General features: G+C 45.1%; 1 protein-coding gene across 5 annotated transcripts in view; it reads right to left on the bottom strand.

The window, feature by feature from the left end:
• Window positions 1-25,068, bottom strand: part of LOC8035319 (protein boule-like) — a 31,759-nt gene that overhangs the window by 2,969 nt on the left and 3,722 nt on the right. For 2 of the 5 annotated variants that reach the window (XM_042294002.1, XM_029977497.4), the window contains exons 2-11: window positions 21,101-21,211; window positions 19,853-19,944; window positions 17,890-17,944; window positions 17,257-17,316; window positions 17,094-17,112; window positions 13,866-13,990; window positions 11,520-11,615; window positions 11,188-11,238; window positions 7,808-7,933; window positions 4,707-4,964 (exon numbers count right to left, since the gene is read on the bottom strand). In XM_042294002.1, coding sequence (XP_042149936.1) covers window positions 4,707-4,964; window positions 7,808-7,933; window positions 11,188-11,238; window positions 11,520-11,615; window positions 13,866-13,990; window positions 17,094-17,112; window positions 17,257-17,316; window positions 17,890-17,944; window positions 19,853-19,944; window positions 21,101-21,211 — 993 coding nt within the window. Of the gene's footprint in view, window positions 1-4,706; window positions 4,965-7,707; window positions 7,934-11,187; window positions 11,239-11,519; window positions 11,616-13,865; window positions 13,991-17,093; window positions 17,113-17,256; window positions 17,317-17,889; window positions 17,945-19,852; window positions 19,945-21,100; window positions 21,212-25,068 lie in introns of all 5 variants that reach the window. The other 3 variants (XM_029977499.4, XM_042294001.1, XM_042294000.1) reach the window with 3 other exon arrangements.

The following is a 25,068-nucleotide window of genomic DNA, read 5'->3' as shown; positions in this document are numbered from 1 at the left end:
AGTTCGTAGGAACCGCCATTTTCTCGTCTATCCCGTGCCTTGCCCTACAAGAAACTGAAGCGGAAGCTATGGGAATTGCAACACCGATAAAAACCATGTGCGTCGGTTTCTATTGGATCAGTGCATCTCGGTTTAACTGGCCCAGACGATGCACATATTGAAACAATACACCGTGCCATTTCCAACTACACCGTGCCATTTCCAACTGGTTCCCGATTAGACCTGGCAGCATGCGGCTTTGCCTTTGTTAATTGTACGAAGTACGGACCGTACGAGTGTTGTCTACAATAACTGTGCTTCAAAATTCTTTTTTTTTTTTTTTTTTTTTTTAATTTAAAGACAATGTTAGGGGATTTTAGTAACACCAGAGCGGTCTCTGGCAGACTGTTTCAGCAAGCAAAACAGTTCCTACATTCTTTGTGTGGCACTTTGCCAAAAGGTGGCTACAACCAGCAACAGTGATTCTACGTAATAAAATGGCTGAAGTTACTGTTCTCTCAAGTGTTGCCCTTTTCTAGAAACCCTTTTGTAGAAACTCGGTACGAACACAATCATCTAAGTTCGGTTATTCACGACAGGACTACGTAAATATGCTTGGCGTCTTACATATGAAAAAAGCATGCTATGAAGTTGCACACTTGTGCCTACTTTTGAGCCTTTGGATCTTCAAGTATAAGCTAGTACCAGGGATAGGCAAAATACATGCAAATATGTATTGAAATACTAATACAAAATACTTCGTCAAAAATGTATTTAATTACAAATCTAATTACATTTCCAAAAAAGCATTTAAGTACAAGATACAGATACAACCAAATGTATTTGGTCTGCTCCAAATACTTTTCCAAATACATTCTTCAAAATTTGCGTCAGCGACTTCAGGGCACCTGCAACGAGTTTCTGGGTATCTCATTTTAATTTTGCATCGCACACTCGGGAGTTAGTGTGCGAGGCTCTAGTAACGCAATAAAAATATAATAAAAAAAAATATGTAATCAGCTTGGACGTAATCGGTGAAAAAAGTACAGAGCTTCAAGCAAATTTTTTTGGCGATTACATTTTGGTATAGACCAACAAGGAACCGAGACAACGAAGACGCGCAGCACTAGCTAGAGAATTCTTTATTGTTGCAACTCGTGCCTTTTACGAAAATCTGGACGACCCGCGCATTCAGAATATTCCAGGCAAAAATATGGATGGAAATCAGGCTGGAAAGCATCACAAGTTGTCACAGGCACTTATTTAGCCAGTCTGACTGTAAACGTCGATTTTGTCACTATTCTTGCCTTGGACTAGCACCGTAATCAGAGTCACTAAACGCTTGTGCTTGATTGAGAGACGCTGCATTGGGTGCAGAACATAGCTTTCGTTCTGCTCTGGACAGTGACAATAAACTTGAGCGATGTATTTTTGCCCACAAAATTGTATTTTTTTACAATTGTATTTGAAATACCCACATTTTAGTATTTAAATACACCCGTCAAATACATTACCCAATTTGTAATTAAATAGAAATGCAAAATACACAAAGTATTTGAAATACATATTTCAAATACTTCTATTAGAAATATTGCCCATCCCTGGCTAGTACATAGCATTGCTCTTCTTCTATGAACATGACACTGAACATGTCTGGGCAGTCCTGCAGCGGATAACCAAGGTTAAACATTCGTGTTGGTACCGACTCGCTACGAAGGGTTTTCTAGACACGCCAAATGAGCTACACTTCGGTCACATTGTTGCACAGGATCACTGTTGCTGCTTGTCGCCACCTTTCTGCTTCGGCATTAAAAATGCGCAATCGCAAAGGCATTGTGTACTCTTGCAGTCGGAGCTACCTAAAACATGCAGCATCCACCTCACCCGCAATCAGTGGTGGAACGACAAGAGGTGATTAGGATCAATTCTTGTATCAAAGAACAAAGGGTTTTGGAGCAGAAATTTCCACTTTTGGAGCAGACAATTTCGAGTTTTCATGTCAGAAAATTTTATACTGTCTCTAACAGTTAGCCGGTGGAAAAAACTGCATTTGTTGAAGAGTTGGCAGACCACGTAGTGTCATACTTACAGGGGACCTGGCCGCTACAGATATTTATATATTTATTGAACAACCGTATGCAGGCAATTTTGCAGACGTCTTAATTACCCATTAGGATTACCAAAGACATCTTCAGTCTCTGTTTAAAGTAAAAAAATGTTTTTGGCTACTCTATAGCCAAAAACATCTTTTTATCACGGTGACGTAATTGTCGCGAGTTCATCAAATGGGCACTTTTGTGTTAGAGGAGTCCAGCCATACCTAATTGAGGTGATTAATAAATCAACTTGCTATATCTAAATTTTTTTTTTTTTTTTTTAATTCTGAATTGAAAAGAAAAAACCTTAATAATGAAGACAAGTTGTTAAAAGGTCGCTGACTAACGCATGCCCTTGAATAATAACTGCAGTTAATTTTGAAGATTTTATATCAACAATCACGTTACCCTTCCCTTTTTTTAGTGAACCAGGCACACGCACGTGCATTATAACGCATTAAAGGTGTGTTTTTCGTGCAAGTATGCGGCTGCACTATGGCGAAGCGAGTCACGAGATTGCGGTGTCAGCTCCACAAGGATTGCTTCTCCACACTGCACCGGCGCTTGGGGAGGAGCGCACTTAAGGGATCTAGCCCGCTGCGACCAACACTTCAAAAAGTATGAATATCGCAGTTTATTTTAAAACTAACATTAAATAGCGTATTTGAAACTACTATTCGAAAATTCAAATATTCGCAGAACCCTACTCTTCGCTCATGGTACTAAGCCAACAGAAAAAACAATAAAAAAAACTACTTTAATTTTTAGTGGCGTCACCAACTATGCCACGTGCCAGACACTTTCAGTCTCCTTTTGGAGAACAGCTCCCATTTGGCGCAGACATGGCGCAAATTGTGCACAAATATAGCCTTTGGAGCAGCACATAGCAGGTCATTCGTTCTAGCAGTTTGGCACAAATGGAGTCCAGGGAATTTTCAAATGTTGCTTCCTCCTCTTTGGGGCTCGTCTCGGATTGACTGCCGTCGAAGACGCAGATGCCGTCAAAGAAGTTCGATCTATTATTCTTCTGGACCGTCAGCAATGAAGTCCCCAGAGCTGACATGCCTCTAAGCTTGCTGGAAGCTGGACGTTCGAAAAAGCTACCCTGTTGCTCTCACCTCGTCGGCGACAATCAAAGTATCTTGAAGGTTAAAAAGAAAAGGCAAGTGTCTACACTTAGCGTAAACTTTTTTGGTGCTGTGAGACTAGCATGGTTTGAAACACTCCTTTTTTTTTTTCTACATACTGTTTGCAAATGGAATTTGCTCCCCAAATCAAATCTCTTTAAATTGTGCATCCTCGTTTTTAGACCTATTGAACGGGTTGCCAGAATATTGATATTTCAGGGTTTATTAAAATCATAATATTGTACTTTTTTTTCTCTCGCTTCTATAATGCAGTTTTTGCGTTTTTTTTTTTTCATATAGAAAATAGTGACACGTTTTTCCCACGCTCTGGGCAGGGTTCCATTTATTTTAGGAGAGTTTAGTGCTCTGCACCAATTATGGGTACAGTGGTAGCACACCTTCGTGTCAATCTTCGTCTTTCGTCGAGATATTTCAACGGTGTTTCTCCTACCTTGTCTGGCCCTTGGCAACAATTATGTGAGAAAAAATATACTGTAAAATCCCGTAAGGGCTCCCTCCCCCGAGAGATCGCCCATCCCATTTTTCTGGCTAAATATCGGAAACATAAAAATTCCGAAACATCGCACACCCCCCGATTCCTGTTAGACGTCAAGCGATGACCAACGGGAATCGCGCATCAACGGCGCGACTGACGGTACCGGTGTGTCCGAGAAGCGAGTTCATAGTGGGTTTTCGTGGTTTTGTCTGAGATCTGCGCACGATATCAACTCGCGTCACACGGTAGTTCTTTCCGCGTGTATATTGCATCATGAAATGCGAATCTGCTGCGTTCGCGATTTGCAGTATCCGTTTCCGAGTTCGTAGCGGATTCCCGTGTTTTCGTCCGCGATCTGCGCGCGCAATATCGATTTTTATCTGCAAGTAACACGCACGAGTTGTTCCCGCATGTATATTGCATTGTGAAATGCGATTCTGTTACGTCCACTATCGGTGGCATTTGTTTCTGTGGACATGCGAGTTTGTAGCGTATTCCCGTGTTTTTGTCCGCAATCTGCGCGCGCGATATCGGCTTCCGTGACGGGCAAGATTGTAGCGGGTTCCCACATCTTCATTGCACCATGAAACTTGAATCTGCTGTGTCCGCGAAATCCGTTCCCCGAGATGCTAGTTCTTTACTGGCTTCCGCAAGGTCCTGCGCACCGTGAAATGTGAATCTGATGCGTCGGCCACTAGCGATATCCTTTCCCGTGACACAGGAGGTTGTAGCGAATTCCCGCGTGTTTATCGCATCGTGAAATGCGAATTTGCCGTGTCCGCGATCTGCGGTATCAGTTCACGTGTCACGTGGTTTGAGCGGGTGCCCGGGCGCTGATCATTAATTTTTGATAAAGTTTTGCTGTGGCATCCCCAAAGATAGCCCACCCCATGTTTTTCACCATTTATCTCTTCATTTTGGGTGGGCGCTCTTACGGGATTTTACGGTAATAACACGACGACATGTTGACGCCAAATAAGGCAAAAGGCGGGCATCCCAGCCCCTGACCTTGGGCACCGTCCGCATTGGCGAGGGGGGTCTCAGGGGGTGCAGTGTAGCGGCGCTGCCGTGGGGGAAGGAACTGGCGGCAAGGGACGGCAGGTTGCTGCTCGACGCCCGCTGCTGACTTGCCGGAGGGCACACAGGGAGGCTTGGCGCCGGCATTGTCGTCCAGTACGGGGCGCCCGGGGACTGCGGCGGAGGAGCAGTCCAGGGACGCGGAGGCCGGCTGGTGGAAGCCGGGGTTGCCGCCGCCGGCCTTGGGCCCTGGCAGACGACGCAACGCTTCTCAATCGCGCGCTTGAGAGTGCATTTCGGGGGAGGAGGGGGAAAGGGGGGTTGGTCTCTATACCAGATAGAGACCGGTACGCTGTTTACAAACAAGTCGCTGTTTTCCCGCAGATTGAGATGTTTTAAAATCCCCCCCCCCCCCCCTAACAGCTGCAGACATAGCAAGTCATTAATTTGTTGGTAGCATGCATACTCAAGTAACAAGCAACTTGCGAATTCTTGCACTCTCAGCAGAGCTAGTGAAGGTATCAAATATCTGCACTAACCCACCTCCAAAGAAGCAAACTGAAACCAATTTATACAGCCCCCAACTTTGGTCTTGAAGGGTCACAATACATACACTAGTTAGCCACACTGAATGCCTGTTAGTACTTGCATGCATTCCGATTGATTACAGTACAACTCGGTGACAGGTTAAGAGTTCAGGGAAGACTCCACCCACCTCTTTTCACTTTAGCAAAGCAAGCACTGTAGAGGAGGTCGCCACCTCTCCAGCGTTTGCTCTGCTATAATAGAAGGAGGTGGGAGAAGCTTCCCCCAAACTTTTAACTCGTCACAGGCTATAGTTATCTTTTGCCAGTGAGTCTTATATCTTTTGCCAGTGAGTCGTATCCAGCACCACAGCCTTGTGACAGTTTGTAAGATGAAGGAGATTTAATTGGCACGCTACGGCCGAATTTGATTATATCTAACGTGGGTACATAGAATTATTGCCTATATCGAACCGTTGTAAAGTTCCGATAACAATTCCGCACATTTTAATCTTTTTATACCAAACGCGATTGGGCTCATAATGAATATATCAAACCCTCCCGTGCCGGATCGCATGTGCTCCGGAGGTGCGCACAGCAGGCATCGCCGCAACACACCGGCGCATGGCAGGTGCTTGCAACTAAAATGCTGGACCAGCACCATACGCATGTCGTTGGCACACCACATAGGGCACTGCGGCGTCGCCGAGCACCACACCCGTGCCACTTGCACTTTTTCAGCTCCTTTGCGTTTGCGTTGTATAGTCTGTCCCTTTCTGATCGCGATGGCTCCCAGTGTGAGGAAACGAATGTCGGCTTTGCCACGGTTCCCGCGATGTCGTCGATGGCATCGTCACGGTAACCACGGCAGAGATGACAGACATCAAGAGCGCCACCTCGTTGTTCAGGGGCGGCCAGCAGGCGCAGACACTGAGGACTTTGTGCCGCCTCCGAGCTCGAGCAAAGCTGTCGCTGCTGTGGCCCTACTACGCCACTACTGTGGTGCCGTTGAGGGCAGCGGACTTGCATCCGTCGACCGCTTAGGTACCGTGGAGCAGACCTTTATCGCGTACGAGACGAGTTCAAAGAAATGGGCGGCACATATGATGTGGTTTTTTTCGCTTCAATAAATTCTTGTTGTCTTTTTAAGAAACTGTTCCAATCGATGGTGAAGCACGGGACGGTAAGAGCCAAGAGTTAGCTTGCTACTGTGTCGGCTTTATTGCTCTTACTAAAACTTTCTGCTTCATTTCGTATAAAATTTTTTTCTATATCAAACTACATTACGATCCTTGCGCTGTTCGATATAAGCGGGCTTGACTGTATCAACAACCTCCAACTTTAACTGCCAAATAGTAAGAGAAGCAAGCCCCTTCAAAGCAACTAGTGCACAGTTTGACAATGTAAAGCAAGGAAGTGATCAATCAGACAGTAACCCACATTTGTACAGATGACACCCCGAGTGATTAATTTGTTACCTGCCTTTCACCCATGCTTGTAGAGTATTAGCCTATTCAAAATAAGTCTGCAGGCTAGTAGTGGTTGGATCCGACAGCTTTGTATTTATGCTTGGACTACATCCACATAATTCATTCGGTTGGCCTACCACTACCACATATTGCCCGCAATCTGTTATCGTGTATCAGAGGAAGGAATTCTGCCGCTATCTGTAAGCTAAAATATACTGCTTAAAGACATAACCAGCACACGTCAGCAACAAAACCTTGAAACCGCTTGAACTTAGCCAAAGAACAAGAAACATTCAACAGACAGCATACTGAAGCAAGACAAGGATATGAAGTTTTTCCTTCCGCACATCTGAGTATCACTGCAGTTGTCTCATTTGGTTCTTGAAGCTTCATGAATTTTTCGAATACTGCAATAATTATGACTGTGATAACCAAAACACTACTGCATGCAGTGCAGCGGTGGCATGCTGCACTTCTACTCTGAAACCGAAGAACAGCAGCAGACAAGGCGAGTAGCCCTCCACCAGAGCACTTGTCAGTATGGACACAGAACATGAAAGGCAACGATTAGGAAAGATGAGGTAAATAGGACACACAACCACCAACCTGTTGTCAACGGAAGCCGAATACCAGGCAGAACCAAAGGACAATGCATGCACAAAGAAACAACCAAAGGGCCATTGAGCAGAAAGGGCCACCAAGTGAGAAGCCACCGAAGATAAAAGAATGGATATAATCAAGGAGAAAAAGAAAATGGTGAATTGTTTGTGAACACCACCATGAAAAGATTCCCATGAGACAGGAATCTGTTGGGAGTCCAGACCACATGTCCACACCCAAGCCAAGCTGGAGCAGATGAGACAAGCAAGGTACAATGTTTGCAAGTAGGTACATGCAAGACGGACCAGATCCGCTCAGGAGGCAGATTGTGGACAGACCAGGCGAGGCACGATGCTCGCATAGAGGGACAACAACCCACCGATCACAACGTCGACTTACAGAAGCTGTTCAATCCGACAGCAGCCATCGATGCCGTGAGCGCTCCGCTGCCGCCGCCTCCTCCGTCCTCCTTACGGAGCATTAGGCCCAGGGCACCTACCTCAGTGCCCGTCTCGACAATGGCCGGATCCTGGTATTCCGAGGACGTGTCACCGCCGCCGATTCCGCCCCCCATGCTCATCATGGCGGCGGTCGGATAGACGTAGGTGGGGTGGCCCACACTCTGCTGGGGGTGAGAAATGGCTCCACCTGGTGACAAGCACTTGCGACCATGACAAAATCGACTACACTCCGTTCACCCCTAAGAACAGTGTGGTGGAGGCTACATGCTCGCTGGACAAGTAGCGGGTATATCTTTTGCCACGTAACTGTGCTACCGCCCATGGCCACGTGCATAAAGAGGCGGACGATCGGTCCTGCGCAAGTCTAGCTACCACCGCACTGTCAACTTAGGAGTGAACGCAGTATAGTTGAGAGACACATGGTTTGAACTTCAATAGAGGCAGAAGCTATGGTTCCATTCACAGTACGGTAAAGTTACCGCCATACTTTGTCCCACCCTACAATAGCTAAGGACCGCCAGACTTAATTGCAAGCAATTTGGGAACCTTGTGATATGTTCTGCCCCAACGTGAGCATGTAAGGGCTCTACACCATGTGGTAGGACGAGAGAGTATAGTAGTCAGATAGGGATGGCAATGCAAGATGGCTGCTCGCTTCCTTCCTAGAGATGTGCCACATGTTTATTCTCAGCAGCTTCGAAGAGAGTTGCACATACGTGGGAAGCCTTACAGCAGTGGTTCTCAAATGGGGGTCCGCAACAGCATTCTAGGGGTCAACGAAGCCCTGCCAGTCAAGCCCAACAATAAGTTTTTTTTGTTTTTTTTTTCAGATGGAGAAGATACATTTCAATTTTCGGGCGAGCTTTCTCCTGTGTATGTCAATACGTCTACGAGAAGTTAAAGAAGTTACTTCACACCAGCCGTTATATTCATTTATTAAATCATTGTTCTAATCAACTTATACCTTTCCCTTCTCACCCATACTGGGTCCTCCATTATCTCCACCGATCCAAAAGGAGTCCACGAAGCATCAACGGTTGAGAACCACTACCTTAGAGAATGACTGTGAAAAGAAACTGTGTGCCTCGGTCGGCAGTTCCCCATTTTCCTTCACACCCAAAGAACGTAGAACACGCCAATACATCTCACTTCCTGGCATTATTTTTTTTTTTAAACTTTGTCTAAAGTATACGTTGCCCCAACACCTGCATGTAAACATCTGAAGTATTGCTACCAAGTTGCACCCACCTAAGCAACTAAGTATGTCGAACATTCTAAATCCATCGTCATCAACTGTAAATGTCTCGTACGATTATTACTTGAAACCATATTGACCGCAGTCGTTCCAATTGCCTCCCGAACCCACACAAGAAACCCGTAAGCATGCGGTAACTACTCGCCCATGGCAACAAGAAATCTAGCATTGAGCATTAAAAGAAATCTAGCACATGCAGCGCAAGCAGCTGTTTCTTTGTAGTCACATACACCAAGCAGAAAGGAAAGGTTTCACACCTGAAAGACCGGCCAGAGAGAGGAATGTGCGAAGATCGAAGAAAAGAAGGTGTAGCCATCGAGCGTCACAAAAAAGGAAAGGAAGAGGAGAGGAAAGGAAGTGGGAGAAGGTCAGGTGGGAAGGAGGGGGTCCGGAACGCGCGTCTCTCGGCCCCTCCCGCCCCCGGCTCAGAAGGTTCGGTCCGGGAGCAAATACGGCTGCAGCCCCAAGCAGGAGGCGCTGCCCGTGTGCAGGAATGTGTCCGGCCCCATCGGGGGAGGGGACTGTGGCATCCCCGAGTCCGCCGAACCTCCCTACGGGGGGGTCCCGGACAGAAAAAAGAGGGACACTTCTAGAAGATGGAGGAGCAGCAGCACAGCACAGAACCTACAAGTTACTGGCCTTCCCGTTATCACTACGAACTTAGTTTGTCTGCTTTCGTGTTTACGTTCGTGAACAAACTCGTTCAACTACGTCGAGCTAGAGTCACTGGCAGAATGAGAATGGCAAGGCATCCCTTACTGATGTCCCGCCTCCAGAATTGGCCAGTTGCCTTTTGAAGTCTTTCGGCTGTGCGTGAACATTCAGAGCGGCTCGCAAAACACTGAAGTGCTATAAAAGTTAAGAAGCTTGTGCTGGAGGTGGGACGTCTGAAAGGCACCCCTGCCGTTCCCATTCTGTCAATGACTATAAGCTAATTAGAGAAAAGAGACCCCCTGACTTGCTCTAGATTTGCATGTAGATACAGAAAGTTGTACTTTGCAGCCATTCGCTGTAGCACAAACTTAATGCTTCAGGCGCAAGCTAGAGGCTTTAAGGGAGGACACTACCCCAAAAAGTGAACGATTGAACCACATGTCTGATTTAGATTACATTTACAGGGCTTGTTTCTGCTGAGAACATTTGTGCCAAATTTTGTAAACCTAAATAAAGTGCAAAAAAAAAAAAAAAAAAAGATTGCAAATGTTTAAAGATTAAAGTGGGCGTATCTGAGTAGGAAAACTATTGTTTTGAAATTACTTATGACTTCATTTTCATGTGTTATATTGCTTTAGGACAATTCAGAGCCAGATAGCTATGGAGCTATGTTTCTCTACTATGCCATCTTTCATGACAAAAAAGCCACATAAACACAAATACTGCTTTTGAATTTCCATCCTTTGTCTAAAACTCTAGTTCTTGAGCATGAAAAATGACAAAAATAATAAATACAAGCTCATACCTATGTTCCCCTTAAAATTTCACCCCAGAAAAACTCAAAAATAAATCAAAGTTATGTAATAACAAAACAATAGTTTTCCTGAAGTGAAATTTATGCCAAAAAGTGGAATGGAAAAAAAAATGTGTTCAAAGTGCTCCAACCTCTACCTTTTCTTTAGCATCGGTGGACCGAAAATAATTTATAAAAAATGAACTATGCAGTGTAAACTAATGAAACTGTTTGGGAATACTCTCTTAATGTTGGTGGAAGTAAATAGGACATTTTTCAAAATCAACTTTTTTTTGGCAGAAGTTGTTTTTTCTGGGTTGTCTCCCCCCTTTATAAGAGCTTTTGCCGATGAGCGTTCGCAAAGCAGAGACTGCTTCTAAAGCGACGAACTCACGCCTGCAGCCTCTGCTATCGTGTTTTCCATTAAGTACTCTCCAAATGTTTTGTGCCTATTGTGAGTGGCGCTGTGCCCCAAGTCTGAACAATATTTTCTTCATTCTGTCGAACGTTGAGAGAAAGGTTTCCTGCCCTGCTAAACAATGTTATCTAGGGCAGCCTTTGCAGTGAACTGAAGTAGTTTCCACTATAGGTAGTCTCAGGTTGAAATACAACAGATGGAATAAAAATCGAAGCTCCTCAGACCTTGGCTTTTTCTGCTACCAAAAGGAAAGTAAACAATGAAAGTAAGAAGAAGAAAAAAAAGGAAGGTTACTTACAGGAGGTGCCCACCTCCACTGCCCACTCGAAGCATTCCACTGAGACGGAATCTGCAAAAGGCAATAAAACCGAACCAGCTGTATTGTAGAAGCATCGTGTGCTGCAAACAGTCTGCATACAGGATGCACTGTAATAGAGAACAGAACGTTTGTAACCCAAAAAGACAAATTCTGTCCGTTAGGTTACTGCTCCAAATCGAGGTCTTTCCATCGTACTAGCAGTTTTGACGACAGCCTTTCAATTATAAAAGAAAAGTTAAAGAAAAAGAATCCCACGATCACTTGCTCACCAAAAGTATAGTGCAGTGTAGAGTACAAAACAAGACACTCACGACGTTCTGGTACTGGTAAGCCGTGTGCTGCGGATAGTACATGGACGGCTGGTACACCACAGGGTAACTGGATGTGGTTGCAGCGGGTGTGGTGGTCTGGAAGATAGCAGAAACGCGCACAAAAAAAAGAAAAAAAGCTTTTCTAACACACTTCTTTGAACGGAGAAACCGCTGAGAAGCCTTGTCCGCTGACGTTTTCAACACTTCGAGCTCAGTCCTCCAGGGCCCGTTTGCTCGAAGCTGGTTAACTAACCGCGGTTAACCGGATTTCCCTACGAGGGGGAATTTTGGGTCACGTGACCGGCAGAGTGAGTACGGCGGGGAAACATGGCGGTGCCCCGGTGAGTGAGCGCCGCTCGGTTTGGAACTAATACGTCGTAGTAGCTGCAGTAGCGGGCGAGTGAGTCAGCAATGAATGGTGCAGGAGGTTTTCGCGTTGCTTTACCTCACTTAAAACGCAAAACAGGAGCAATGACCTCGCCGCATTTTTTAGATAAGACTTTCGACTCTGGCCATTCCTAAGCCTAAATGAACGCGATAATTGTCGGCCTGGCAACGTCTTTGGAAAATGGATTGCCTTGACCCAATCGGCCGGGTATTGATAGCACACAAAAGCAGAGTGTGTTCCCATAGACCTTTTGCTAAATTTAAAAAGCACCGAGGTGCATGCTACGAATTTAGTTACACGCGCTGTACCTGCTGGCGTCTGCAGTAATAACTGTTCTGAAGCAAATAGCCTAAAACAAATTTTGCCGTCCACGCGCGTTCGTCAATGATTTATAATGATTATTTACTCCAAATCTTTTGTAAGTAAAAGGCCACCACGCGCGGATCGTAGAATTACACTTCCAGTGTTCTTCTCAATGTTCGGGTAATTTACTAATAGGTCAATTTTCAGTGGAGCCGAGTTACAGGTTTTTTTCAATTTATGATGGTGTTATATACAGTTCTTACATGCTGGCCAACCATGCTGCCGGTGTACCGCCCGCCTTTCATTGCTCACTTCTTTCTCATTGTTTCTAGGACTGAACTTCGTCGTCCTCTTTCGAACTCTGAAAGAAATTTCCACCGAGGCTTTTCTTCACTTCATACAGCCAAATATTTAGAAAAATTCCAAACAAGGGTTAATTTAGTTTTACCTTGCCGATTATTTGTACCATAAGCAATAAAAATTGTTTCTTAAACTCAAATGTATGCCGCGCTGCGTCGCGAAAACCAGGCAGCGCGCATTTTTTGGGTCCCCCCATTTCGGGAACCTTTCCACGGAAGCCACGTATATTCGCTACAGCCAGTAGGTGACACCAGCTACCACCCCATAATAAAACACGGAGCTATCGCTCATCCAGCCCTCGTCAAACTTTCTAGTTACTTGTAGGTACCTAGTAGGAAAGGGCTTAACCGCGGTTAAAGTTAACCGGCTTCGAGCAAACGGGCCCAGAAGCTTTAAACGCAAGCTCACAACTCCCTACGGGCTAGTTCCACAGGTTGTCTCGGAACAAGCCAGCAGAGCCGGCTGCCACCAGGAGATACGATTAACTGTTTCAACTATGGCCGGGGTGAGATTTCGATCGCTGCGAGACCTCTCGCGGAGCGAGCTAAGGTATTTTGACCAGATGATGTATGCTAACACGAGAGAAGAAAGGGGCTTGCTCACCATCAAAAGCCATTTGCAAAAGAAAATAAAACGAGAAAACACCAGTCTGTTAATTGTACCAAAAAAGGATGGCGGTCTGCTACAAACAGACTGCAGGGGCAACGTGATACCGGACACAAGCTTAAGCTGAGATAGCCTGCAATTTTAAGTCGCAAGCGATCAACATTCCGCACATCCTTTGCGGGACCCGAGTTGCTGTGCTGCCGCGTAGAAGCCGAAATCTACCGGCAAATGAAGGAGCACTGAACACAAGCACATCAGAAGCCGCAAGACCTCTCCCCCAATCCGTGTGTTGGTGAGAAGTTCACACTAAAATAACATCCTATTGTGGAAACGCAAATGAGTAAAAAAAATTGTCTATTGGTCAATAACGCTCGCTCAGCAGAAAGTTCGGATACCATGCCCAATATGATACCAGGAAGGTTCTCGCACTCGCCAGGATCGACATTAGGACACCTGGTGAGCGAGGTATCGTGAGCAACTTCCTCCACATATATTTTAGATTGTCTATTTCTTATGTACCGCACGAGTATCTGTTTTAGTGCTCGCCAAGTTTCAGGAACTGTGTTTCGCCATACGAGACTTGTGCCTCCTTTGATGTGTTGAGATGTCCATTTACTCACTTGCCCCTCCAACACTATAATGCCCTCACGAGCCACAAGGGGCACCCGAAATAAATAAATGAAATTTACCTGGGAGGTGGCAGAATACTGGTATGCCGTCTCGGGGGTCACAAAGAAGGCCATGCCATTGTGGTATGTGTATGGAATCCCGTTGTGGTACAGGATTGTCCCATTTGGCACAGATTGGGTGGGATCTGAAGATGCGCAGAACTCTATGCAACGAATTCCCAATCACTGTCATTTCACATCACAGCAACTAATAAAAAAAAAAAAAAAAAAAAAAAAAAAAAAACAGCTGGTGCAAGTATATATAAATTAAGGCCCGCTCACACTCTTGCGACCTCTTAAACCTGGGTTCCTTAAAACTTCTTAAACCAGAGAACACACTGGCACCATCTATTGGGAAGCAATGTAAACTCGGAAGTCCGGCATATTTTTTTTTTATTTCTCGCGCATTATCCTTTCTTTCTTGGCTCGAAAAACTTTTGTCAATGTTGTAAAGGAGCCTTTCTATGGGTATTACGCACATTTGACCTCGGAAATCCCGCAAAACCTTCACTCTTGTGAAATGCAGTTCTAGGGTCACCGCATAGATGGCGCCACAATGCCAGTGTGTTCCCTCATTCTAAAAACATTTAAGAAGTTTTAAGAGATCTCGTCTCTCTCAGTCGTACTCGGTCGCAAGAGTGTGAACGGGCCTTTAGGCCAGAGCTCAGGTTTGTACCATATTTTGTTTTATGATGAACCACAGTAAACGTTACAGGCCACCTCAGCTAATCCAGCGAGTGAACGATCACAGACCAGCATCCCAAGAGTCAAGCAATACTCGTGAGGCATTGATCTTGTCGACTAGCTTCCTCTGCGGTCCGTCATAAGATGAAGCGAAGTATAGACAGGGGCAAATTAGGGCAGAAGCTCACGAACCCTTGACTGCTTTCATGATGAACAGCAGTTCGTTATGAACCTGAAGCCTATATATGCGCAACTCAGCTCATACACGATTGTGGAACAGAGGTCATGAGGATTCTCTAGATCCGCTGTTCTGCGAGATGCCAGTTTGAAGAGATGGCCGGTTCAGTCCTTGTCCTGCGTCTTGCTTCTGAAGGGCCCACACCTGCCTCAAAATGGTGCTTGCAGTTCTTTCACGTAATATACAGTGCAAATCACCACAGCTGAGGAGTCTCACTTAAAGGGACCATGAAATGACCTTTTTACTTTTTCCAGATAACTTTTACATTAAACCGTCAATGTTCACTGAATGCCGAACAGGCATCCGTTTTCGTCTCGGTTTATTAACTTCTACACAAAAAATTAATGAAATATCGACTTTTTCTTTTTCTCCAACTGACCGCAAAACAAGCCGTGACGTATGCTGTTTCCGGAAGCAGAAGTTCTCTCGGCAGTAGGAGAATGGGAGCGTTAGCGGCGACGAGTTGGGGTGCGCCGGTAGGTTTTACTGCGCTGATATCACCGACGTATTTTCTGAATCGGCGCCTCTCATCGCCGCATTGCAGCTGAGCGAAATTCAATGAGATATGTTGCGCTACAGTGACAGCATGGGACTAGTCCCATACGCCGGTATGCCTGTTGGGAAGTGCAGCGCACGACCGGCTTGTGCAGCAAGTCTTCCGGTGAAGATTCCAGAAGTCAACCCAACTGATTGTTGGTAAAAGGCGGCCCGTGTCAGTCGTTTGCAAAGAGACGTAGATAGAAACAAATTGCCGCGGTGTTTTTCGCAGCCTCGGAGATGCAGGAGCGAGCCGACGTTAAAAAAGATATGATTGAACTACAAGTGTCAGCAAGAGCCACGTAAATACCTGTTCACACTCGGAGAGGACGCGCGCGTTTGATGGAAGTGCTGTATTCGCGCTGTTGGCAAGCGCTTCGGGACCGTTCTTTTACGACTGCAACTCGATACTGACGCGACACTCGGCAAAGAAAGGTTGGACCGGCATTGGACGCATACCTCCCACGAACTGTTATAGCTCGACAGTGACGTGCAGTCTGTCAGAATAAAAATGGCATACCAATAACAATGTGTACATACCGTGTTACGAAGGTAATCCATACGTCGTTTATTTCAGCTCTATATCACACAAAACAAGAAGATAGAATCAACGGGTCCCATTTCGACGAGTGTTCGTCAACACTGCCTCGGAAAACAAGGGGAAGAGATTGACCTCACCTCTTAATCTAAAATTGAGGTCAGCGATCAAACTATAATACGGGAAGGGTCCACAAGGGTCGCGTGGGCATATTCCATTCAGCACGCCAGCCGATCGTAGGCAGACGGTCTTTCGACGAAGCAACGCTGCGCCGAGTCGGAGTGCCTGCTAAGCCTATATTCTGAGCAGTTCGCTTTGTCGGAGTCTATGAATTTTCTCGGGTGTTTGTAGATCCAGTGTTCTTGTTCGTCGTGGTCTGTTTTAAGTACCGTTTTTCTTGCTGCTTGAAGTCGGCACACGCGAGAACACGTAGAAAAATAAAGGTTCAGTCAGTCAGAGTTTTGAGAGGAAGGAAATCAAAGGAAATAAACGTTCGTTGGTCGTCGAACTGAAGTCGGCCCTGCCCTACTGAACACGTGCAGTAGTTGCTTCGTTTACCACACGATAGATGGCGCTTGGCTCTCGGCATTATCAAATTTGGCAATTTTCGCCACACATCTCTAATTATGCTACAAAATGTGGATCTGAATATTATTTAACAAAACTTTTAGGAAACATTTGCCGGCTATTTATTGTTTACGATCGCAATGCTGGTGAGGTAGGCTCTTACCCAATAGGCGACATGGATTCGGCTGACGTGCTCCGTTTCCGCGGATGCATCATAGTGAAAAGGCGAAGAAAAGAAGGCGCAGAAGAGTCCAGTTTTCTTTTAAAAGTTCTATAGCAAATAATTTTTTTTGGCTCCCTATTTTTGTGCTTTTGTTTCTTTTCACACCTTTTATGACGTGCGGTGGATGAAATTCGATTTTAAAATCATTTCATGGTCCCTTTAAGATTAAATCCTAGACCTAAGGACCTTCTAGCCTAAGCTTCTCCAATTTATGCGGTTATTTTTCAATCATCAAGTATACAAACAGCTGTTCTTTCAACTTATCTCGGAATCACTAACCAAGACAAATCCAAACTTAAACTATATATAGATAGAAAAAAAGTGCTCGAGGTTATTTTTATCAACTACAATTCCTAAATACACAATTTTTACTTGAATAGCAAGAAAGAAAAAAAAAAATTTTTTAAATTATTAGCAGTTGCATTGCAAAGCAGTATTTGAAAGGAAGAACCAACAACTCACCATACACTCGTGTAAAAGGCTGCAACAAATTAAGAGCAAGGTGAGAATTGCTACACAAAAAACTGACCAGCATGAACATTTCTTCATTTCAACTCACTAAGATCTTCGCAGAAGAAATTTAAACAGAAAAAAAAAAAAAGATTTTAAGATAAAAACCACTAACCTGCTTTTTTATGGCTGGGGCAATGTTCAGTCTCCTCTCTCTGAGCATTACATTAGCTCCCTGCAAATAAAAATAAAATCAATGTGGAATGCAGATACAACCACAGGGATGCTCTGCATATTGTACTGCTGAAGACAAAAAAAAACAAAAAAAACTGAGCAAAAATATTAGCCCGTAGTTACAGAAAAAGTATTCTACTTACATTGCCGAAATAGTCTCCTTTGAATGCACAATTTTAGACAAAAGTAACAGAAGTCGAGATATGATCAATTTAAATATCCAGAGAGCCCCTGCTCTTCACAACAGAAGTATTGGTGCTTTAGTATGTGCTCATGATATGCTAGCTTACTGAACCGCGACTGAAGACATACAGAAGATTTTCAGGTTTTGACCGAAGTTGGGCATTTCCCATGGCAGACATTCATTTCCCATGGCAAACAAACACGATCCAGTCTTTGTGGTTCCCATTCACCACAAAGGGTGGGCAATGGTCACTTAGCTCCAAGTTTACAGAGTGCCAAAAGAGTCATCAAACTTCTGAGCAACAGACCAATATAATGAAGCATACTCTTTAAGAGAATATTTAACAGCCCTGTCCAAAGGAAAAAGCAAAACAAAAACAAGACAACTTACAGATGTTTGTGCCCTCTGAGCTTCTTCCTCGCTATCAAATGTCACAAAGCCGTAACTGCAAAACGTGCAAGGACAATTAAAAAAGGTGCCAAATTTTGCTAAAATATATCGCACTACTACCTTATAATTCTGCACAGACATACAAAAAATCAATCCTTTGCTTTTGTATGAGCATTCATTTAATTAAAGAAGGCACTGAGACCTTGCATCACTTAAAAAGCTGTATCCACAAGTTTTTTTAAGAAGCATTCTCTTCCCCTCTCTGTGTCTGTTAAAGGGGGAGCACAGTCATTTTATGTACAGCATTTTCTGGGATATAGTACACAAACTGTACAGAAGATTTTAATGTAGACTAAACACCAGGTGTGGACTATGCACGGCGAGCATACTATACGCCCGGTGTGGACTATCTAAGCACAAACTTTTATTTTCGACCCCGAATTTGCCTTTGCGGACTATGTACCGGCTGCGGACTACCGTATTTACTCGCATAATGAACGCACCCCCCACAACGGGCAACAATATTTTGACTTCCTTTTTCCCTCCTGTAATGAACGCACCTTTAATTTTGGGATCCACGAGTCTCGAATTACGTCCAATTTAGCAAGCCACCAAGCCAGTTTTCTTTTGCCGCCAAGCGGTCAGGCCAAGTCAAGCCAAGCCAGGCCAGGCTGCACACGTAATGGCCGCAAGTGCGTGGTTGCTGTAGTTACGGAAGTGATCAATCGTGAAACCGAGCGTCGAGCACACTTGACGAAGCTTGGGTCGAGGAATTGACAAGCCCCGGACATTCTTTGCCTAACGGCTGCATTGATGTCAACAAACAAGCCACTGCCTGTGGTCCGCTTTCGGATATTGAGATTGTTTAAGCGGTTAGGCCTAATTTCGCATACTGCGGGTAAATGTGTTTATTTAATCCGTAACGGAACGGCACAGCGAGGTGCATGCTGCACTGTAGGCTGAGAGTGTCTGGTAGCCTCTCTGTGAACGAAACTTGATCCGTGCGAGCGGGCTTGTTGCTTTTCAAACTGAGTGAGCTTCATAGGGCACTTTTCCTCCAGCTAAAGGCACCCCCAAAGCGCCCTCAAAAGGTTTGCAATTTACAAAGCACGGTTTTGTGCCGCGCCCCCGACCAGCCATGGGTGCGCCTCCATCACTGGAGACGTGACACAGTACCTTGCCGTGTCATATTGGCACCTAATATGACATTTGCACGAACTGTGTAAATGCAAAAATTTTACCCCGTGTAATGAGGAACTCCCTCCTCCCTCTTTCCCCCCCCCCCCCCCCCCCCCCCCCAATATGCTTAAATTTTTCGGGGAAAAAAAATGTGTTCATTATGTGAGTAAATACGGTACAGCCCGGAAAACACAATAAGCATCTGAAGAAATGTCCATCCACACTGGTCTCAAAAGCGACATGCGGAAGTCAACTGTGCTGCTTTATTCCTTTATTTTGTTTATTAGTACTTACGGTATATTTAAATCAGTTATTAGTGAACAAACAATTTATTCCTACTTTTCTAATTTACCTTAAAAAATGTATTTATTTGAGTAGTGCTTCATTCCGAGAGTTAACAAGAAAGACTATCCTCCTAAAGTGGCATCTCAGTCCAAAATGCTCCCAAAAATTCTTTTCAAACATTCCATTTTATAAATGCCCTCCAGGCTTTTTAATACTGCACCCTTTCCAGGGTGGTTATACAACAGAAACAGAGGCGACCTCACTCATCGCTCGTGCCTTCTCAATCCAAGACCACTAGAGTAGTCAGCTTGGCCTCTTCTATAGCATACAATTTATTTCCTGGTCAGAGTCCGGTTTCGAACTGATGTTCGGGGGCTAACGAAAGGACAAAGGCTTTCAGGGCCTTGAAGATGAAGACTTTGTATTCAACAAGCTAGAAGCAAGTGCCAACTCGCACAATAGGCTGTAATGAAACATGCCATTACAGCGACACACTCACCCTTTGGAAACTCCGGCTCTATCTGCAATAATTTTTGTGTTTGTTACTACGCCGTAGCGCGAGAAGAGCTCATGAAGTTCTGCCTCTGTAGTCTACAGAAAAAGAGAGAGAGAAAGGTAATGAGATACAAGCATCAACCACCACTTTATTTTTTAGGGCCTAGAGTTTTCGGCGTCGACATTTAGTCAAATTCGGCGGGCGCTTACTGGCAACTGTTTTAAAGGGATACTACAACGAAATTTCGGCGCTTATTTTTTTTATTTAGATGTGTTTAAAGGAGCAGTATCATAACAGACGCACCAATATCTTGTTAAAAAAGAGATGAAAAGGAACTTTAAAGAACTAATCGACTAGCAAAGAGCACCTGGTGGATGTCGCTAACGCCTCGTTTGTAATGCCCATCTAGGAACCTTGACAGGTAGTGACGATAACTGTCTTGCCTCCGGCCACCACGAGAGAAGTGGGGAAGGAGGAACTCCCCTCTTTCTGAGAATCTTTTGTGCAACACAGAAGTCACTATTGTCCTACAAGATTATAAAAGATTAAAAGCCGCTTCGGTGGCTGGAACAACCAGGACATCCTCTCGACGTCAGCCTCATCGTAGCTTTGCTCGTCCCGAGACGAACTACGTCACGATTGCGTTGGATGTCACGCATGGTAGGCGCTCCACAGGCGCCTGCCATAGTGGGCCGTTTATAACGAAAAATACGGCCACCAGGCTCAAAATACAAACGTGCAATTGTCATCTACGGATATTGTGGATCATATTGAACCTATTTTTGAACACGACGGGTATATTTCAAATTCTGTTGAAGTATCCCTTTAATGTTCACTGAACATTGCATCGACCGGCGTTTATCTTTTACAATTTCTCGCGTCTAAAGCCATTTGGTGCCCTCAGCTTTAAAAGGCGATCGGACCAGACGAGACCCACCAGCTGTGAGGCCACCTTTGCACGAAAGTAGAGACTGTCTTCCAGAAGAAGTTACAAGGGTACCTGCCGTCGTCACATACGGTAGTTTGCTTCCGCAGTCACGAAGGCCGTCAACACGGTCGCAGGCGCCCTTTTGCATCCGGCCCGTCAGTAAGCTTTTGACAGTAAGCTCGTCAACGTCTTTCAAAAGGTTTAAATTACTGCCACGCATTTAGACCTGTTTTCCGTGTGGCGAGGCAACCGTGGCATCTGGTCATTTTTTCGTCCGAAACAACCCACGAAAAACTCTGAAACGACAAGTCTGCCATACTCACTGTGGGAGAAATGCCTCCGACAAAGATGCGCTTGGGCACCATGGTGCCATAGCGGGGAGCGTTGAGGGACGAGGGAGACGAAGAGTGAGAGCCCTCGGTGCTGTTCGTGGACTGGAAACCGGGAAGAGGACACACCGTGAGAAAAATGACATCACCTTCAACCCCCCAACCCCAGGGAGGGGCATCGTCCTTCACCCCCGAGGGGGTAATATATATAGGGGGCACACCGGGGGCAGGCTTGGAAGAATGAAGGGAAGATTTACAATCAAAAATAGGAGGTTAGCTGATGATACATATAAATTTTTAGCTTACCCGGGACGCATGAAATCGGCAAGCAAAAATATAGTTGATGGTACAAAAGTCGAAACGTTCAATGGAAATTATGCATTCAAAGCACAATGGACATATTATGTGCCATATATGCCAAAATCAGAACGAAACAATGCAGCCTCTGGTTTTAGAATGTACAAGTCTTTGTCGTGCTCTCCCAAAGGGGTCAGCAGATTTGGTGGCAGCGCTCGGATTTGCGGACGAGAATGAAGAATGGAGGAGAAGTGTTACAATTGCAAAGAGGAGAATGAAAAACTAATGGATACAGTCTAGGGAAAATAAAATAAGGACAAACAATTAGCACAGCTGGGGGACAGGAGGGACAGAGAAATATTGGGACTCCCTCCCCAAGGCTATGGCCCAAAGCCTCAAACCTGTCGCCAAGTGGGTCTGGTTCAAGGAGAAACACCGATAAGGTTGACTAGAGAAAACTTGGAGACTTCCTCGCCCGGGGGAGGAGGCAAGAGGCGGTGTTTAAATTTTTTTTGCCCAATCTCCCAAAGGTTTTTTTGTTTTTTTTAATTACTCTGCCTGTCAAGTGATAGTTGCAGGGAGGTAGAGAGAGAAGAATTTTATGTAATTTAAGGCTAGGTGGTGCAAGCTACCACCCAGTATAAAGGAAACAGCCAATATCCATCCTTCCATCCGGGAAAGGGCATTGAGAGAATCTACCTTGTAACCCAAAACATGCTAAATAAAAAAAATTCAATGTTGAGGGTTTTATAACTCAAGTCAAGTCAAAACTGAGGATTAGTTTTGACCACCTGTGGATTCTGTGGCATGCTCTACTGAGACTTCAGCTACACAGTGCCTTCCATGCGATAATTACTGCCTTCCCTGGATGGATGGATGGATGGTAATGGGTACATCCTTTGTAACGAGCGGCAGCTTGTGTCACCTAGCCTAACCGTTCGTCATCCCTTTTTTTTAAATGTGTATAAATTTTTTTCTAACACAACCCTCCCCCCTTTTAAAGTGTTCCCATTGCTTATTTTTATCTGTATTTTCCCTACTCCCTAGATCTTTTCCACAAACCTTCTCTTAGTTGCCGCAATTCTTTCCCTATCCATTTGTCCGTATCTGCAAATCCCAGAGTCCCCTCCAAATCTGTAATCATCCTCCCACCTCCCAAAAGGGTGGGACGAAGCCCCGTGCACCTTAAAATTACATGTCCTTTAGTTTCCCTATTGCAGCTGCATACGTCGCACAGTGTCTATTTCCTGGAATTTAGCCCTATATGTCTTCGTTGTTAGAACACCCATTATAGCTTCAAACAGCAACGAGCTCCCCAATGAATTATCATACGACTGTTCCTTCTTTAATTCTTGCTTTTGTGCCCTTGTCACAGAATTCACTATTTTTATCTTTTTTTTTGAGTCTTCACGAGGGAGCGCATCCAGTCGTCGGACGGCCATTGCCCCACGGGGTCAGCAGGAGAGCTGGGGCCATTGGCTTGTGCTGTCTTGTAGCCCCCGCTAGTTGGGAACTGCGGGAGAGGTCCACTCTCGAGGAGGGTGTGGCGGAATGTTCTGTCCCCAACTAGGGCGGTTTCTCCCTTTTTTGTTGTTGTTGTGTTGTCTTGTCAAGGAAAGAAATGGGAAAGTGAGGACCTCGGCTTGGTTTTGAGCCAAGTCGAGGCAGTGTATGCCGAGACTGAACCGGTGGGTGGACGCGACGCGCAAGTTGGGAGCGACAGAAGGCGGGAAGAGCTCGGAGCGGCTCTGCAGGCCCTCAAGTGTGTGCTCGTGGACGAGTGTGGTGCCGAGGAGCATCTCACGGAGCATTGAAGCACGCACAGACTTCCCCGTTTCGACCAGCGCCGCAACGGGCCCGCGTCACCCACACCACTCTCCGGACCCAGGTTGACTTCACTCACTTTCGTAGAATTGTATAACATTTAGAGCTATTATTGTATTCTACTTTATTGTTTTTGTTTGTTTGTTTGTTCTTGTCTAGTGTCCAGGGTGGACAATGCCTTTAAACCGTTGCTGTGCCGGTTATTTTTTTTTATGTATGAGTAGTGCCTGCATGCAAAGGAAAGCAGTGTTTTTTTCCCCTTGAATTTCATTGCGTGTAAAGCGCCGCGTACGAGAAGGGCAGGAGTTGGTTTGTGTTTGTTACTTTTTTTGTGTTTGATGTTGCGGTTTTGAGTGCGAGTCAAGTAAAGCGTTCATTATTTAAATCCAACATCTGTCTCGTTCCTCGCCCCTCACAGTGAATCCGTCCACCAGGGTGTGGACCTATTGTCCGGTCAGCGGTCCTAACAAAATTATAAATTTTGTTTGCACGGGGATCATTTCAATCTTAATTTTCTGAACCTGTGACAGCCCTGTACATTGTTAAAGCTGATTTCCCTTCAATTCTCTCTTCCCACGATTTCCACTCAGTTTCTTTTACTCCCTTTTCTACCGATATGCTCTCATCGGCCCCATCTCGTTGAATGTATTAAACCTCAACTTGTGGTTCAGTTTATCCAGTGTTCAGACTTTTCCTATATATATATATACACTTTATATATTGATACTATATACTAGACATGGATGTTTTCTCAACGTACCAAGGACACTACACTCGCCTTGCGAACAGGATTATTTATACAAACGCATACCGAGCAAATCAGACTGGTATAGCATGTGATATAGAGCTTTAGTCATCACATTTGAAATATATATTTAATGTTAAATTTGTGTAAAATTATCTAGCAGCATTTTATACAGGTAAAAACCGGAGTCATGGCCAGCTCCTGTTCTCATACCCCATTCACACGGTCAGCATAAAGCTTTAACCTAGGCCCCTATGCTATCGGCAAATCAGCCCGTGCTCTTGGGCCGCGAGCACACGCCACGCGCGGAAGATTGTGAATCGATTGACCGCAAAAAATAAAGGTCTCTCAGCTAAAGGTACCTTTACGGTCGTGTGAATGGGGTATTATACCCCATTCACACGACTGTAAAGGGCCTTGAAGGTCGTTAAGGGCCGCTTCAGACGGAGCAATTTCACCCAGCAACTTGACGTCGCAACACCAGCAACACGGGCTGCCCGCGTTCACACGCAGCAACCGAATTGCTCCGACTTGCCATCCTCAACATTAAAGGGGCGATGCAACAATTTTTGTATTTTGAGCAAGTACCGCTTAGAACGAATCCCCGACGTTAATGACCTGTGAAATACCCGTTCGTTTTTCACTACACGCAATCGAAGTCGCAGAAAAAAAAAATAAAGAAAAACGAGCAGAATTCACCCCCTCAACTCGCAGCCAGAAGAAGCGGCCACGTGATCTGGAGCCGATTATATGCTGCCAATGTTGATCATAGCATTGCACTGGGGTTGGCAAGGCACAGGACACGCGCTGAGTTTCAGGCATTGTTATGGTTCGGCTGTTGTCATTGCAGCGATTGGACACAGGACACTACCCGAATGCTTCTCGAGCTATAGATTATCACGAGCTCAAATCGAGTGCCCACGCAATGCTCGGGTCCAATCTATGAGCCGCATTCAAATATCGTCACTGGGCGGTACTGCTACCGCCGAGCTACGTCATCAGGTTTTGCGAAGGAGAGATTGAATGAAAACGCTCGGTTTTGTTTTCAAAATTCCAGCGCAAAAAAGAGTTTCTTGGTCAGTGGCTTTGCGTGCGA

Source organism: Ixodes scapularis, unplaced genomic scaffold (genome assembly GCF_016920785.2).
Source record: "Ixodes scapularis isolate PalLabHiFi unplaced genomic scaffold, ASM1692078v2 PGA_scaffold5__190_contigs__length_132052651, whole genome shotgun sequence".
Taxonomy (NCBI): Eukaryota; Metazoa; Arthropoda; class Arachnida; order Ixodida; family Ixodidae; genus Ixodes; species Ixodes scapularis.
Note: the sequence above shows the minus strand (reverse complement) of the source record. Positions and strands in the feature narration are given on the sequence as shown.